The 15,852-nt window shown below is 33.0% G+C and overlaps 1 protein-coding gene across 5 annotated transcripts in view; it reads right to left on the bottom strand.

The window, feature by feature from the left end:
- The window catches only part of LOC136027201 (kinesin-like protein unc-104), a gene marked incomplete at its 3' end in the record, with an annotated part of 138,385 nt that overhangs the window by 13,730 nt on the left and 108,803 nt on the right, over positions 1 to 15,852 (bottom strand). For all 5 annotated transcript variants that reach the window (XM_065704220.1, XM_065704219.1, XM_065704218.1 and 2 more), the window contains 3 exon segments: positions 3,803 to 3,917; positions 7,179 to 7,387; positions 14,145 to 14,346. In XM_065704220.1, the coding sequence (XP_065560292.1) occupies positions 3,803 to 3,917; positions 7,179 to 7,387; positions 14,145 to 14,346 (526 nt within the window).

Genomic DNA, 15,852 nt, shown 5'->3' with positions numbered 1-15,852 from the left:
AATTGCCTAAAATTCAAATCGCTATAACTTATGGGTTGAGAAATCTTCCCTAGCCCCGGGGCAAGGATTGTAATATAGGGTTCTATGGAAAAGGTGGTCGTATTGCCGTATTGGTGGGGGCTAATTCGATTGGAAATTGAGACTTGAAGTTCTTTTTTAAGAGCCAAAAGTGATCAATGGCCAACTAGCCCACGCCCCATATTTCCCAAAGGGCATCCGGTCAAAATTTGGAGATAGCCATTTTGTTCAAAATAGTCCAAAGGCCAAATTAATACGCTTAAGGGGTTGACACCCACCCCCCCAGCCCAAGGGAAATGGCTCGGAGTTACGGAACTTAATTATTGCTACTTTGATACTTTGTTTACTTTGATACTTAGATTCAGTGTTTTACGTGGTAAATTCGATTTACGGTGTAAGGGCTATAAGTTGTGCAAGTTGCTAATTGTTACTTTGATACCTTGTTTACTTTGATACCTTGTTAACTTTGATACTTTGGTATTTTGATATTGTTACTAGTTTTGATACTTTGATTTGATACTAGTTTTGATACTTTGATGAACATTTGATTTCGAAAAAACATCTTATTTTGAAATAAGGAGTTTTCAAAAACTTGAAGGTTTTTGCAATTAGTTAAAAATTAGTTAAAGATTTTTCCTCCAATTCTTTCCGAAAGAACTGTGGTCACGTACCTCTAATGAATAATGTCTTCACTACAAAAAAGTGTATGGCTACTACCCATTTCCCAAATAATAAAAATATCATTCTCTTCCTTAAATAAGCAATTCTCTTACTTAGAATTATTATTTTCTTACTGATGGGCTACAAAGTTCTGCAAAATTAGTTTCCCTTTCTTATTATAATAATTGGGAGAATAGAATTCAAAGACAAGTGAGAATTGGATTAAGGATTGGTTGTTAGACCACGGGCGTCTTCAGGGAGCAGGGGTTACGTAATTCTAAAAAAAATGGTGTCTTCACTACAAACAAGAGTAGTGCTACTGCAGGCTTCTCTTACGGTAAAAGTATCATTCTCTTACTTAAATAACCAATTCTCTTTCGTAGAATCATCATTCTCTTGCTTAAGAGGCTACAAAGTTCTATAAAAATAGCTTAACTCTTTTTTATTATAATAATTGGGAGAATAGAATTCAAATACAAGTGAGAACTGGATTAAAGATTGGTTGTTAGACCGCGGTCGTTTTCAGGGAGTGAGGGGTTATTTACTTCGACTGATTCGTGTCTTCACTACAAACAGGAATATGGTTACTGCCCGTTTCTCTAACGGAAAAGTATAAGGCCTACTGCGTGTTTGGCGCTTTACTTAAAGAAATTATATTCTTTTGTTCTTATTGCAACATTGAAAATAAAATGAAAATTGCAGTGAAACCAGACCAGGATTTACCAATAGGCCCACTAGGCCCTGCGGCTTTCACTATTCCAGAAGTTTTGACGACTTCCCCGAAAACGTTGCACATATGGAGCGGCAAAAACGCTTGAGGTTAGAGGCGTCAAAGCTTTAAATCCGGCCTGGGTGAAACAAAAACTTGAGCTGGTGAGCTTTCAGCAATTAATATCATTATATATCCAATATTAAGTTTAGTTTATTAGTTCTTACCAAAACTGTTAATTTATCTTGGAATAAAAAAAATATTTTTAAATAGGGAATTTCGAAAAACTTGAAACTTTGGCAATCAAAAACGAACAGAAATAAATTAAAAAAAACTTTTGTAAAATAAGTTTTCCAAAGAAAAGTAAAGGGCATTTGAAAGTGAATATCAGAAGAAATAGAAACTTACAGTAACTCGAACTCAAAACAACCAGAAATTACTATTAAAGAATAAATGAAACCCACAACGAACAGAAACTAAATTATAAATCATAATAGAAACATACAACAGGTACTAATATAAACAAATAAATAAATCTCAAAACGAATAAAGCTTAAGTTGAATCGTATTTTATTCTCTGTATTATACATAAACCTGCCTGAAACGTAAACGTAGTATTTTTATTACACAACTAGTCAGACATACTCAAAAATATGAGACCCTCACTTAAGATCCCCCCCCAGACAATGACATTGGATCTATGACTGACTAACCTCCCCTTACTTGGAGGAACATATTTGGATGGAATGTGTAATATGGGAGCTATTCTTAATATTTAGATTACCCTGAATAGGATATTAAAGCGAGCAGACAGAATGAAAAAGTTTTTTTTTTAATGAAAATAGAGACCGACATTAAAACTTAAAACGAATACAAATAACCCCATTTACGACGGATGTTGCCACTCCTTGACACCCATTCATTACGCTAAAATGGACTAAAATTACATGGAGACTACCTTCTCCATGTTTCAAGGATCAATGCTCTTACAGAAGAGCAAAAGGATTAAAGAAAAGGAAAGAAGTGCTTCAAGAATAGTTCATTTGCGTTTTCTTCAAACAATAATTTTTTTTTGTGAAAATGTTTTAAAATATAATTGGTAAATATTTCACTTGTAGTTACCAACTGGCTTTATTTGTCGCCCTCTAAAATGCTTTTAAGAAACCCTTGTCCAAATTTAGCATGAACAGCAGTGGTTGAGGGGGTGGCAGCCCCCCTAATATGAAGGATAGCTTATATTCATTTCCAGCTTTAATGTTGCTCTTTACTTTCCCAGAAAGAAACTGACTTAATAGCACTGAGCCTCATAAGCTAATAGAAGAAAATTAAAATAAGAACTTAAAAGAAATCAATTGTTCGACACAGCTTTCAACTCTCTTCGAAAAATATTCTACTAGGTTATCTCAATTGTCTCTAACCTGAGGTTTGCTTCGACAAGTTCATATATTTTCATTAATTAATTTTGTAAATTCAAGCTTCGTATCGTCGTACCAAAAGGAGGGAACGTATCTTGCAATCTAAAGTTTTACGAGATCAAAAAGACGAAAACGACAAAAAAGACAAAAACGACAAAAAAGGCAAAAACACAGAAAAACGGTAAGGTTGGATCACCTACAAGAAGAGACACACAACGCTCGGCCCTTGTGGAACATCTTGTAAAAAATTGCACCTCCAATGATTCTAGGGAACAAAATTAGGGAAAAAGTTAACTAGTGGCATACTAGGCCCACAAATTTAGGAGCCAAGCGTCGTCAAAGATGTCATTTAACAAACATTCTTTGTCTGGTTCTGTGAAATGGTTTTGTGAAATTTACAAATTAAATCTTAATTACGTCGCAAGGGATTAAATATTTGCTGGTTTCTCATCAACAACAGAAACGACCAACAAATTGCCAAAGGATAATATATCCAGCTGTATGTTGTTTATCGCAGAGCTTTTATTGCAGACCAGCTTCTCGTAGAAAACAAAATAGACTAAGTAAAAGACAAAAGAAAAGAAAGTAACAAACTAGCAAAAGAAAAAGAAGATAATGAAACATAGCCCCAAGAAAAAAGATTAACATTGCCACACTGTTTAAAAGTTTTGGCCCGGCATTTACTTCCAAACATGGGTATTTAAATATATATTCATGTTCAAAAAAAAAAAGAAAAAGAAACTAACAAACAAACAAGGATCAAAATTTAAAAAGTCCAATTTTGTTAATCTCTTATTTTATATACCCATTTCCTCAGATGTAAGTTTCTAGCAGCATTTAAGTAATTTTATTTTGAATAAGGCTTACATTTACACGGACATAATACGCATCGATTTATACTTTTCTTTAACATCAATGTCTAAGTGGGGAGTTGTTTATTTATCCTTCCAAGACAGGGACTGGATAATTTTGTTTATTTTAAACTGTTAGGTTTACTTACCGAAAATATCTTCGTCAACTCCTAGATCGTCAGTAGTACAAGAGCTGTATAGGGACATTGTCATACTCTGTTCTTCGACTTGCTTTTGAAGAGCGTCAATTTTTGCTTCGTAAGTCTGTAAAAAAATGTCTTTTATCAGGAACTGTCAACGAAAACCTGACTAAAATAAACATTATAAAATTTTGTGCTTTTCTAATAAGATTTTCAGAACGAAAATGAACTTACCTCTCAGTATTACTGGAATTGAAAGGGAAAGAAAAAGAAAGATTATACACACTGCTGAAACAATACACAGGCTTTTGCTCAAATTAAAGGACTACTACAGAGGCTATTTTAGACTTCTAAGTCAACGAACTTCTAAACAAGCTTCTGAATTCTAAAAAGCATATTTTCTAAACACATAACTTTTCATTTTGAATATTTTAGTACATACATCTGCTGCATAGCTTATTTGGTTAGTAGCTTCGTATGGTTTCTAAGTGAGACACGGCTTTTCTATCAAGGAGTAGATTTGACTGACACTCTGATTTTTATAATATGAAAAACAAAGAACAAGAACTAAAAAACATAAAATAAGACATAAAACTAAAGAGCCAATTAGAATACAAACATAAAAAAGAAAAAAACTGTAGTATATACTTTTTCTGTTTGGACCAGAGAGAAAATTTTTCTCTTTTTGCCTAAAAGTAAAATTTTACGGCACACCCAGGGCATACCCCAGGGCATAACTTATAACACCTACCCCTGGGCCCTGAGAGGTTGTGTCGAAACCAGAGTTTTTGTTATCTAGCCTTTTAACTTTTTTTTTAACAAAATGGCTATCTGAAAATTTTTATCTGGTGCATTTGGGGAAAAAAGGAGTGGCGGGGGGCTATTTGCCCTCTGATCTCTTTTGACTCTGAAGAAGTGAACTAGAACTTTCACTTTCCAAACAAATGAGCCCTCTCTGAAATTTATACGAGCATCCCTTCCATAAGAACCATATATACCACCAAGGCATAACTCACAACGCCTGCCTCCGGGCCCCGGGGGGTTTTGCCGACACAGGAATTTTTTTGTTATCTGACTCTTGACCTATTTTTAACAAAATCTCAAAATTTTTATCTCATACATTTGGGAAAAAAGGGCGCGGGGGGAGACTAGCTGTCTTCCGATCACTTTTGACTCATCCCACCCCCGGGCCCTGGGAGCTGGTCTATTGAACTATTTTTAAACGAAATGTCTATCTTAAAATTTTTATCTGATGCATTGGGGGAAAACGGGGGGGGGGACTAGCTATCCTCTGATCACTTTTAACTCTGAAAAAGTGAAATAGAACTTTCAATTTTGAATCAAATGAGCCCTCTTTGAAGTTTATACGAGCATCCCTTCCATAAAAGCCATATATGCCCCCAGGGTATAACTTACAACGCCTGCCTCCGGGTCCTAAGGGTTCTGTGGAACCCGGAGTTTCTGTAATCTGACCTTATAGCTATTTTTAACAAAATGGTTACCTCAAAATTTTTACCTGATGCATTGGATACAGTTTTTATTGTTTTAAAAAGTAGAGTTGAGAGAAAGAGTCAAACTTTAGCGGAAAGAGCGAGGCACTGAGGAGGGGACAACCCCTTTCATATACGGAATATACAGTTCGTATTAAGTTTTAATATCGCTCCTTACTTGCAGTTAAAAAAACCTATTTTTTTTTTAATACGATCAGAAGCAAACTATCAAGTGTCAAGTAAATGATGGTGTCGCGAATCTTAAACCATAAAAATGAAAAATTAGAAGAAAGAATACTACTCCTGGTAGAAATGCAACCAAAATCATCCATGTGCAGTGCATCTTTTACACAACTTGATGGCTTTGCAATAAAAAATAAACAACAGAACACATTTATTTTAAAAATCAACATAATTTTCCTAAATAAAAGGTAGGTTGTCTTCTCATATCATTATCGTCTCGTCTCATATCATAACAAGTTTAAATTTTATCACAATGACTTCAAGTTTAAAAACCAGTATTTCTCGTTAAAATTATCATATCGACAATAAAAGTGAAGCTATCACCCCTCATCCCCCTTATTTTAAGTTAAGCCCAAAAATAGTATTTCAAATGAAGGTAGAGTAAGGGGTTATATCCCCACCCATCCTGTATTTATGTGATGAGTCTGCCGTGAAAGTTTCGAAGCAGTGGCCTAACAACAAATTTCGAGTTTTTGTAACCCCTCCCCCCCCTAATTCAAAAATATACAGAGACTTTTAGCCTTATCTATAGTTCACAGCAATGAAATACTCTGTAACCGTTACTTTTGCTGTTTAAACGGTGTATTATAACAGTTCATTTTTATAGAACGCATATATGTTTAGTAAAATATGCGTCACCATGCACCAGAATTGCTCTTCAATAATTGCTCGATAGTATTCTCGCCCCTAGTCAGGCCAAAATAATTAATAAGCAGACAAGCACAAAATTGCACAAACCTACACTTTGTTGATACGTGGTCTCTTTTGTTACTTAAAAGGGGCCTTAAAACTTAGAATTTCTATTCAAAATTTTCTCATCTTAATAGCTTTCATAGGTAAATTCAAAATGATTTTTTTTGCAAACTAAAATTCAGCAAAAAAGAACATTTTTTTTTCGCATATAAGCTATTTTTAATAAGAATTTTGTTTATAGAGTTTTTTTACTATTACCACTGGTCGCTATTCACTATCAGTACCTTACCATAAATTGTCTGACATCTAATAAACGCTAATTTATACTAGTTTTGAGTTTGCTCTTCACTTGTCTAGAAAAAAAAGCAGGAACTGTTTGATCAAGGGTCTTCTTAATGTGAGGGGCTGCACCCTCAGTCCCCACTGTTTACATCTAACTTCGATTTTCATATACATTACTTCAATAAAAATGCCCATTCCTGAAAGAACCTCGTTATTTCGCAGGAAGTGGGGGGGGGGTGTGTGTGTGAAAGGTCGACAAATAAAAAACGAAATGCTAGGGTCATAAATTCAACAGTTTTTTACAGGGCTTATCTATTGGACAGATCTTGTTCTTACGGCAAGTGCCCATTCACTGTTCTTTTTAAGACAATAGCCCCCCCCCCTCACAGTGAGATCTAAAGATCCGTCATAGTTAGTTTTCGACTTTACATATTACATATCTACTAGTAGAGCCTAAAAAGAATCAGTGATAATGACAGTCAAATAGAGCTTATAAATTATTGCCTAAAATACCCCTTTAATTTTTGCAGACGGTACATATATCTTTAGGATTTAATGCACCAATACGTGGCAATGTGACCTCTGAAAGTGAAAGGCTACACAAATATAGCATAAGCGTTAGGCAGGGTCAATAACCATGAAAAATTCAAAAAGTTGAGAAGACTTCAAATTAAAACCTTTCTCTGCTGTTCGAATAACTGATCTGCCTCTTCTTTTTGTTTCTTATAAACTTCTTCCATTTCCAAGAGCTTCTTTTCCATTTCTAATTTGAGATCAATACCTTGTTTTTCCAAGAGTTCGAAGTGAGCATAATTCCAGTCAGCTTCCATTTGTGGAGTATCACCAGGAGACTTAGAGTTTCCAGAAGTGACACGTTTCTCACGGGCTAAAAAACACAATTGAAATGTTTACAGAGAATACCTAAGCATAAATCCATCAATGAATCAGAAAGTTTCCTATGTTAAGAATTAATTACGCTTAGAAAAAAAAATACGAGTTCTTCGATTCAACGATAAGACGCAAACTGAAACACTTAAGATAGCAGTTTAAGTGATTATATTAAGTTCAATCCAAAAATTTAGCAAAGAAACAAAGAGGAAAAAACAACAGATATTATCAAAAGTGAACAGTACATGTTCTTCTTCCTTTTACACAAAAACAATAAAAAAAACTTAAGGCATTTTAAAAGAAAAAAAACGACCCAAATAGATGATAAAGGCTAAAATAGCGATAAAAGGCATTGTTGTTTCTGTATGGGAACAAGTCAAGAAAGTTTACGAATTAAACTTTGATCTTTCGTCTTATTTCTCCTCCGTCCCTTTTTTAGTTTTGCATTACAACGATTTAATAAGGAAAATAGAGATAAGAAGAGGGCACAAACACGAAAAAGTTAAATGAAAAATCTAAATATCAAATCCCGATAAAATCAGGAATCTTTGTAAAAAGTAACATAGCCTCAACAAGGGCATTTTACGCACTCAAGGGACTTGAGCCCACAGTATGACGTTCTTTTATCTTAAATTAAGCCAGAAAACTTTTACCACCTAATCCTCTCCTCGAGACAAAGGAAGTGTGTCCTTTTTGTAGCTGTATAAGGTATAACATTGCTAAGTGTCAGTAACTCTAAGGGAAAACCATTTATGAGAAGCTAGTGTATCTGCATATATTAATATACTAAAAGTATGAGCTTCGCTAGCTTAGATAGTACAGCAATAGATTCCTAATCTCGGGTCATGCCTTCGAGCCTGGCGTTAGGCTTTTTTTCGTTAGTGAACACTAAAATAATTAGAAAATATTTCTTTTTGATAAAAGTTTTTGGATAAAAGGATAGAAACAGACATTAGACTATTTTACAAGTTTCTTTCCTCATGGCTGATGGACCGAGCTGAAACTTTCAAGGGCTGTGTTTCTAGGGGGAGGGGAGCAAGTTTAGGGGAAGGAGACCATTTTTCTCTGATTATCAAAGAGGTGCACATGCCAAGCTTTTTAAATGACTGTTGTCCGGCAAAATTTGCTACTACTTAAACTATTAAATGGTAGAAACACCAAGTACGTAAAGCCAATAGTGACAATAGTGACTTTATTTCAGAGAAACTTTTATGACTTCTCTTTATGAAATATAGCAAATAAAGAAGATTTACATCCCCTCTAGGGAAAACACAAAGATAATTCCTTTTGTGGTTTACAAAATTTATTATGGGCTCGGGACAGGAAGCAAGTCACTGAAAATGGCAAGAGATCAAAAAGCTACTTTCTGATATTTGCACAACTCAACAAAAACTATTAACATCACCTTAAGACATTTGTGTCGAGACAAAAAGTTCAAGAAAACAATAAATTTCCAAAACTGACAAAAAATTTGATTTAAAATACTTTGCAAGTATTTAAAATTGATATAATTAGCTGAGATAAATTTGAATTCCAGTTTATTAAGAAGAATTCATTAAAAAATAAAAGCACTTTAGACCTAATACCTTAGTTTTTTTTCCAAGACCACACTGCCTTTCCATGACGAACAAATAAAAGTTCAAATGGGGAAAGGTCCATTTATGAAACAGTGAAAACATATACAAGAGTCTGGATGTTTCGATCGTATGCACAGGGACCGTCATCAGCAGAATACTTCAGTATTTCTGCCGATGATGATCGCTGTGTGTGGTCGAAATATCGAGACTTTTGTATCTGTTTTCACTATCTAATAAATGAACTTATCCTCGTTTGAACGTTTATTTGCTAGAAATAAAAAACAACAAGAACAGAAATTTAAAAAGTATCGTAAACTCAACAGGATTACGCTTTCTCTAATTTGCATCATATAATTCTTTAGGCAGTAAGTAAAAATAAAGTCTAAGCAAACGAGACCTTGTCTAATGCTGGATCATAAATGTCTGACTAGCATAATCAACTTTGCATTACTGCATACATTTCATATTCAAAACAAGGACTTGGAGACTGTTTGGCGAGTGAAAATCGTTTCTTGACCCGTAAAAACTTTTAAAAGCTTCCCAGACATAACAAGAACTTGTGGCAGTAACAAGAACTCGTCAAAGTCCCAAGGGATGTTTACTTTTCTCCTTTATATTATTTTTTTGGTTATTCTTTCAAACTTCCTGTTGCAGGCTTTCAACAAGTTAGTTATTTCAGAAACACGCCATTGATAAATTTGCTAACAATATATACAAATTGCTAACAGTGTTTCAACTATTGGCCTTAATTTCATTCTTTTTCATTCTGACTACAGATGAAAAAGCCAACAGTCATACATCACTCATTCTCATTATTGAAATAATGAAAATTATTGCCTCCCAGGCATAAAAAGAACTTGTAGCAATAAGAAGAACTCGTCAAAGTCCAAAGGAATATTTACTTTTCTCCTTCAGATTTTTTTTGTCCATTCTTTCAAAATTTCTGTTGCAGGCTTTCAACAAGTCAGTTATTTCGGGAACAAGCCACTGACAAAATTGCTAACAACATATACTAATTGCTGACAGTGCTTTAACTATTGGCCTTAATTTCATTCTTTTTCGTTCCTGACTACAGTTGAAACAGCTAACACAGTCATACATAACTAATTTTCATTATTGAATAGTACTTTACTTTTAATAATATTGATTATGTAGCACCACAATATTCCGTAGTGTTCTCTAAAAATTTCTGAAAAGAAAACGGGAGGAAGCAATACTTTCAGTAAATAAAATAAAATGATGTCTAATTGGTGAATCGCCTTTTACCTGACCAATCGCAAACAGCTGTATATATGCACTTGAGCTCGGTAATGCAAATTTTTAAGTAGCAATGTGAAATGCTCATAACTAAACATTTCTTTAAAGACCACAAAATTTTGTGAAAAAAAGACACCGATCTTCTTATCTTCTGTACCTTAATGGTTGTTAGATTTAATTAATTTACTTTTTGAAAGGTAGTTTCTTTGCAGCAAGATTCGCAAGGTTTAACAGTGTTATTGTTGTGTTGTTTTTCCTTCTAATAGCTTCTTTTATTCTTTACTTAATTCAGGCAAATGTCTTTGATTTTAATCAACTTAAAAAGTAAAAGAGAAAAAAAGAGAGAGAAAAAATAAACAAGTAGAATTTCCGTAGATCAAGTGGCAAGTAATTAAGAACACCTATACCCCTAGAAGTTAAGCTATTTCACGTTCTCTAAGACTTGAAACAAAAAAATAGCTTCATCTTCAACTAATAAGAGCCTTTATGACTATTGTAAAAAAAAATTCTTATTGTGTAAGCAGGCATTACTACGAGGCAGAAAAACAAACAGTCGAACATGCAAAAGTGAAATTAACTTTCATTTACACTGTGATAAGCTAGCACTTTTTTCCAGCCTGTTTTCCTTGATCACTATGGTGACATAGCTAAATTAGAAAAAAACATAATAGATTTAGACCCCCCCCCCTCAAAGTTGTGACTAAAAACACAATACAGATAATACAATTAAACGTTAATGAAGTAGATACTATTAAATAACCATAATGAAATTCAGATTTTTAAGACATTGAGACTCAGTAGTATTTTCCAGAAGAGGTCCAAACAAAAGAGGCAATATATATATATCTATATATATAAAAATAAGTTGTCTGTGTGTGGATCTGTGGATCAGGTGACGTCATGTTTGTTCGCATATGACGTCTGAATTATTTCACACTAATACAAAAGAAGAAAAAAACTAAAAAAGGTAAAAACTACAAAAAAAACTAAAAAGAAAAAAAAACTAAAAAAGCTAAAAAACTAAAAAAAACTAAAAAAAGGTAAAAATCTAATAACTAAAAAAAACTGAAAAAAATAAAAAAAGGCAAAAACTACAAAAAAAATAAAAACTAATAAAAAAACTAAAAAAGCTAAAAAACTAAAAAAACTAAAAAAAACTAAAAAAAGGTAAAAACTAAAAAAAACTAAAAACTAAAAAAGAAAAAAACTAAAAAAAAGGAAAAAACTGAAAAATAAAAGAGAAAAAGAAAACTAAAAAAATATGAATAAATATATATAAAAATAAGTTGTTTGTGGGTTATGTCTGTCTGTCTGTCTGTCGAGTGACGTCGTGTTTGTCCGCATATGACGTCTGAATTATTTCACACTAATACAAAAGAAGAAAAAAAACTAAAAAAGGTAAAAACTACAAAAAAAACTAAAAGAAAAAAAACTAAAAAAGCTAAAAAACTAAAAAAAAACTAAAAAAAGGTAAAAAACTAAAAACTAAAAAAAACTGAAAAAACTAAAAAAAGGTAAAAAACAAAAAAAAACTAAAAACTAAAAAAGAAAAAACTAAAAAAAAGGAAAAAACTGAAAAATAAGAGAAAAAGAAAACTAAAAAAATATTAATAAATATAAAAAATATAAGTATAAATATAATATAAATTAGCAATCAACAAAGCACCGAGACACAAATGACGACCGGGACACAGGGAGTATAAATGACGACCAGGACATAAGTAAAAAAAAAAACTAAAAAAACTAAAAAAATGGTAAAAACTACAAAAAAACTAAAAACTAATAAAAAAACTAAAAAATCTAAAAATCTAAATAAACTAAAAAAGAAAAAAAAGAAAAAAGGAAAAAAATAAAGGAGAAAAACAAAACTAAAAAACGAGTGTATATACAGACCGGGACACCAGGATACAAATGACGACCGGGACACAGGGAATATAAATGACGACCGGGACACAGAGACACAACTACAATGGGGACGCCGGGGGGCACAGGGGGATATAAATGACGACCGGGACACCGGGACACAAGGAATATAAATGACGCCCGGGACACTCAAAGAGAAATCACAGACTGGAACACCGGGACACAAATGACGACCGGGACACAGGGAATATAAATGACGACCGGGACACAGGGACATAACTACAAAGGGGACGCCGGGGTGCACAGGGGGATATACAAATGACGATGGCGACTCAGGGAATGGTCGATTAGCAATCACCATCAACAAAGCTCAAGGGCAATCATTAGAATCATGAGGTATAGATCTGAATACGGATTGTTTTCCCATGGACCATTATATGTTGCATGTTCAAGAGTCGGTAAACCTGACAATCTATTTATATGCACAGACAATGGGACAGCAAAGAATGTTGTATATTCGCAAGTTTTACGTAGTTAAAAACATATATATATATATATATATATATATATATATATATATATATATATATATATATATATATATATATATATATATATATATATATATATATATATATATATATATATATATCTATCTATATTCACAGGTGGGACATAGGGACACAACTACAATGGCGCGTAACTAATATGGCGCGTAACGACTTACGCGCGACGGGGGGGCTTGGGGGGCGCGAAGCGCCCCCACCAACTAGTATATATATATATATATATATATATATATATATATATATATATATATATGTATATATATATATATATATATATATATATATATATATATATATATATATATATATATATATATATATATATATATATATATATATATATATATATATATATATATATATATATATATATATATATATATATATATATATATATATATATATATTTATTAAATAAATGACGCGTGCATTTAACTATTGACGATTTTGTTCTGCAATCTTTTGTGTCAATTTGCTTTTTTTAATTCTGGCCAGCATGGCTCAGGGGGTGTGACTTAAGACACAAAAGAGCTCTTTATTTTTCATTTGCATGACAAATTACTAGCCGAGTGCTAGCCAAGTGGTGGGCAGAGTAGACCTGTGACCATAAGAACATGACTTCAAGTCCCAGTGACACATACTATTTAGTTTGGAAAGGGGATGAGCAAGCTCAAATGGGGTCAACCCAGCTCCAAATGGGAACATGTAGAAATATGGGAGAGAACACTTGAAGCGTCTGGCGATTGGACCACAACATCATATTGTACCCCCAGCCGAAGGCACAGAATCAGGGGATTAGTGTGTAGGCAACACGGGCCATTTTTCAACATGTGAAAAAGCATAATAAATTCGAATTCATTCCACCCATTGCCATCTTTTTAATTCTACAGCTGGCCCGTGGGGGTTTTCTTCTTTTTTTTTCATTTTGGAAAAAGGTTAATTGCCAGCATTTGTATTACCTTTTTTGGGTGTTCAGCAGCTTGTCTCGAGTGGGAAATCAACTTTATATTACTGTTTCATTTAATTAGCCAACATTTACAAATGTCAATAATTTCTCAATGCGATAGTTACCAACGGTTGAAAACATCTTTAAACCATACCATGTTCAAACAGAAAAACAGTGCTCTTAAGATTAATTATCAATTCATTACCTATTAAGTATAGCTTTAGACTGATTACTAGATAAATAGCCTAATTGTAAGTATACTAACTTCAGCCTAAAATAGGTGCTAGCAGACGAATTGCAAGTAAATTAATCTTTACTGCACCCAAGAGAAAAACACAATAAATTAGCACCACTGCCATAATTAGTGGCAAAAGTATATAGGAGCATAAACTTTTCGTTTACATTTTACTTAAAAATACTGTTAATATAAAGGTAGACCCGAATGGGGTATTTCCGTGTTTCTTTTTTTGCTTGGAAAAATCTGATCTTCCAGCCCCCAAAATAAATATTGGTTAAAACCCTGCTAGCTTTCTTGTGTCTTACCTTGTTCAGGGTGGTTGAATCGAAAGACGTGATTCCGTCCCAGAATTACACGACTGCCAGTTTTCAAGACTATTGGATCCGTGATTGCTCTACCATTAACATAGCAGAGAGCACCAGGAGCAGGTGCCAATGTAACAACACCGTTTAAATTCTCAAAAATGCAGTGCTCACTTAGTATGTGAGATCCACTAAGTAACACATCCTAAAAAAAAAGCTTAAAAATTATTTATTTACGAAGAATACCCCCACCAAGAAGTAACAAGACAGTGAGAAAAACATTTCTTTTACGCATGAATTGAAGCATTATTAACAGCTTGATGGTATTCTGCAAGTCTTTGTAATTATCTTTCTTTCTGCATTCAATGGTTAAACTTGAAGCTATTTTTAAGAATTTGCAAGAATAACTAATCGTTGATTACTTCTCAAGAAAGGAGAAGAGTAATCCACATGGCAACTGACTGACTACCAAAGATTTTTCAATTTTTTTTTTACTACCAATGAGTTTTTTGTTCAGGGAAAACGAAACAAGCAGGACTGCAATGAGCAGACATCTCAGCTGTTGCGGGTATAAGAATTTTTCTGAAACACAATCAATTTAGAGTTCTTTCTATATTTTGCGCATTCAAGATTTTAGCGTCAAAGTGACTTCAAAATTTGTATAATTTATTAGCAAATTACATAAAATTAAGAATTAATGCATTAATCAGAGGCGTATCAATGGGAAGTTTACCAGGTTTGGGCCCTTCATCCATAATATTTACATGACTTTTAAACTGGTCTTAAAAATTCAGATAAAGACTCCTCCCCCTCCCTCCCAAAAAAACAATGTTATAACAATCAGACACGAAACACACTTCATATTTTCAAGATCTAAATCAAAGCGCTAGAATTTACTCTACCACGTGATAGGAAAGATATTAAAAAAGGAAATTCTCCAATATATGGTTATTGCAAAAATTAGTAAAAAGAAATATTACATATAGAAAATTAAATAGTTTTTGTTAGAAGCTAATTAAACTTATACGAATTTAGGCGTTTTCTTCATGCCCAAACTCACAAGTAGTTACCATAATATCCAATTTTTTCTATAGAAATAATCGCTCTAACGAACTCAAATCAACAAATATTTTACCGATTTGAGTTCAGTAGCAGATTTTTCTTTTTTTTTATCTTTCTCCATTATTATTCTAGTAGATATGACTAATTTAGCCTCTAAACAGAACAAAAATATTAAACTTATTCAGATTACCGGATGTTTTTTAAGCTTCATTCTTGGACTTTGCTTTCTAGATCATTCAGTCTAGCTAACGTACCTATTCCCCTCTGTTGATTCTTTTTTACAGATACGAAATATATCATAATCGTTAAAAACTTTTAGTTAACAGTAAAACTAACAAGAAGATTCGTCTAATACTAAACTTCCATTCCAACAGTACAATTTCATTTACAAAGTCGGGCTGCCTTATGTACCTCTAGTTTCAGTCTATTGTATAGGGAGAAGATCTTCTCTTCCCTAGAAAATACTACATTTTTAGATATCCTAATGGGACACGGTAGAGTATAGCCAACTACTTAACAACGACATTTCGACGTTTCAATATTTCCCAATATTTTAAACTGAAATTTCTTTGTACTCCAAATAGTATGAACATATTGTATTTTACTAATACGTGTATTTTACTGAGAGATATGAATTTATAATTTTGAA

This window comes from Artemia franciscana, chromosome 5 (assembly GCF_032884065.1).
Source record: "Artemia franciscana chromosome 5, ASM3288406v1, whole genome shotgun sequence".
NCBI lineage: Eukaryota > Metazoa > Arthropoda > Branchiopoda > Anostraca > Artemiidae > Artemia > Artemia franciscana.
This window is presented reverse-complemented; position numbering and strand designations above follow the sequence as displayed.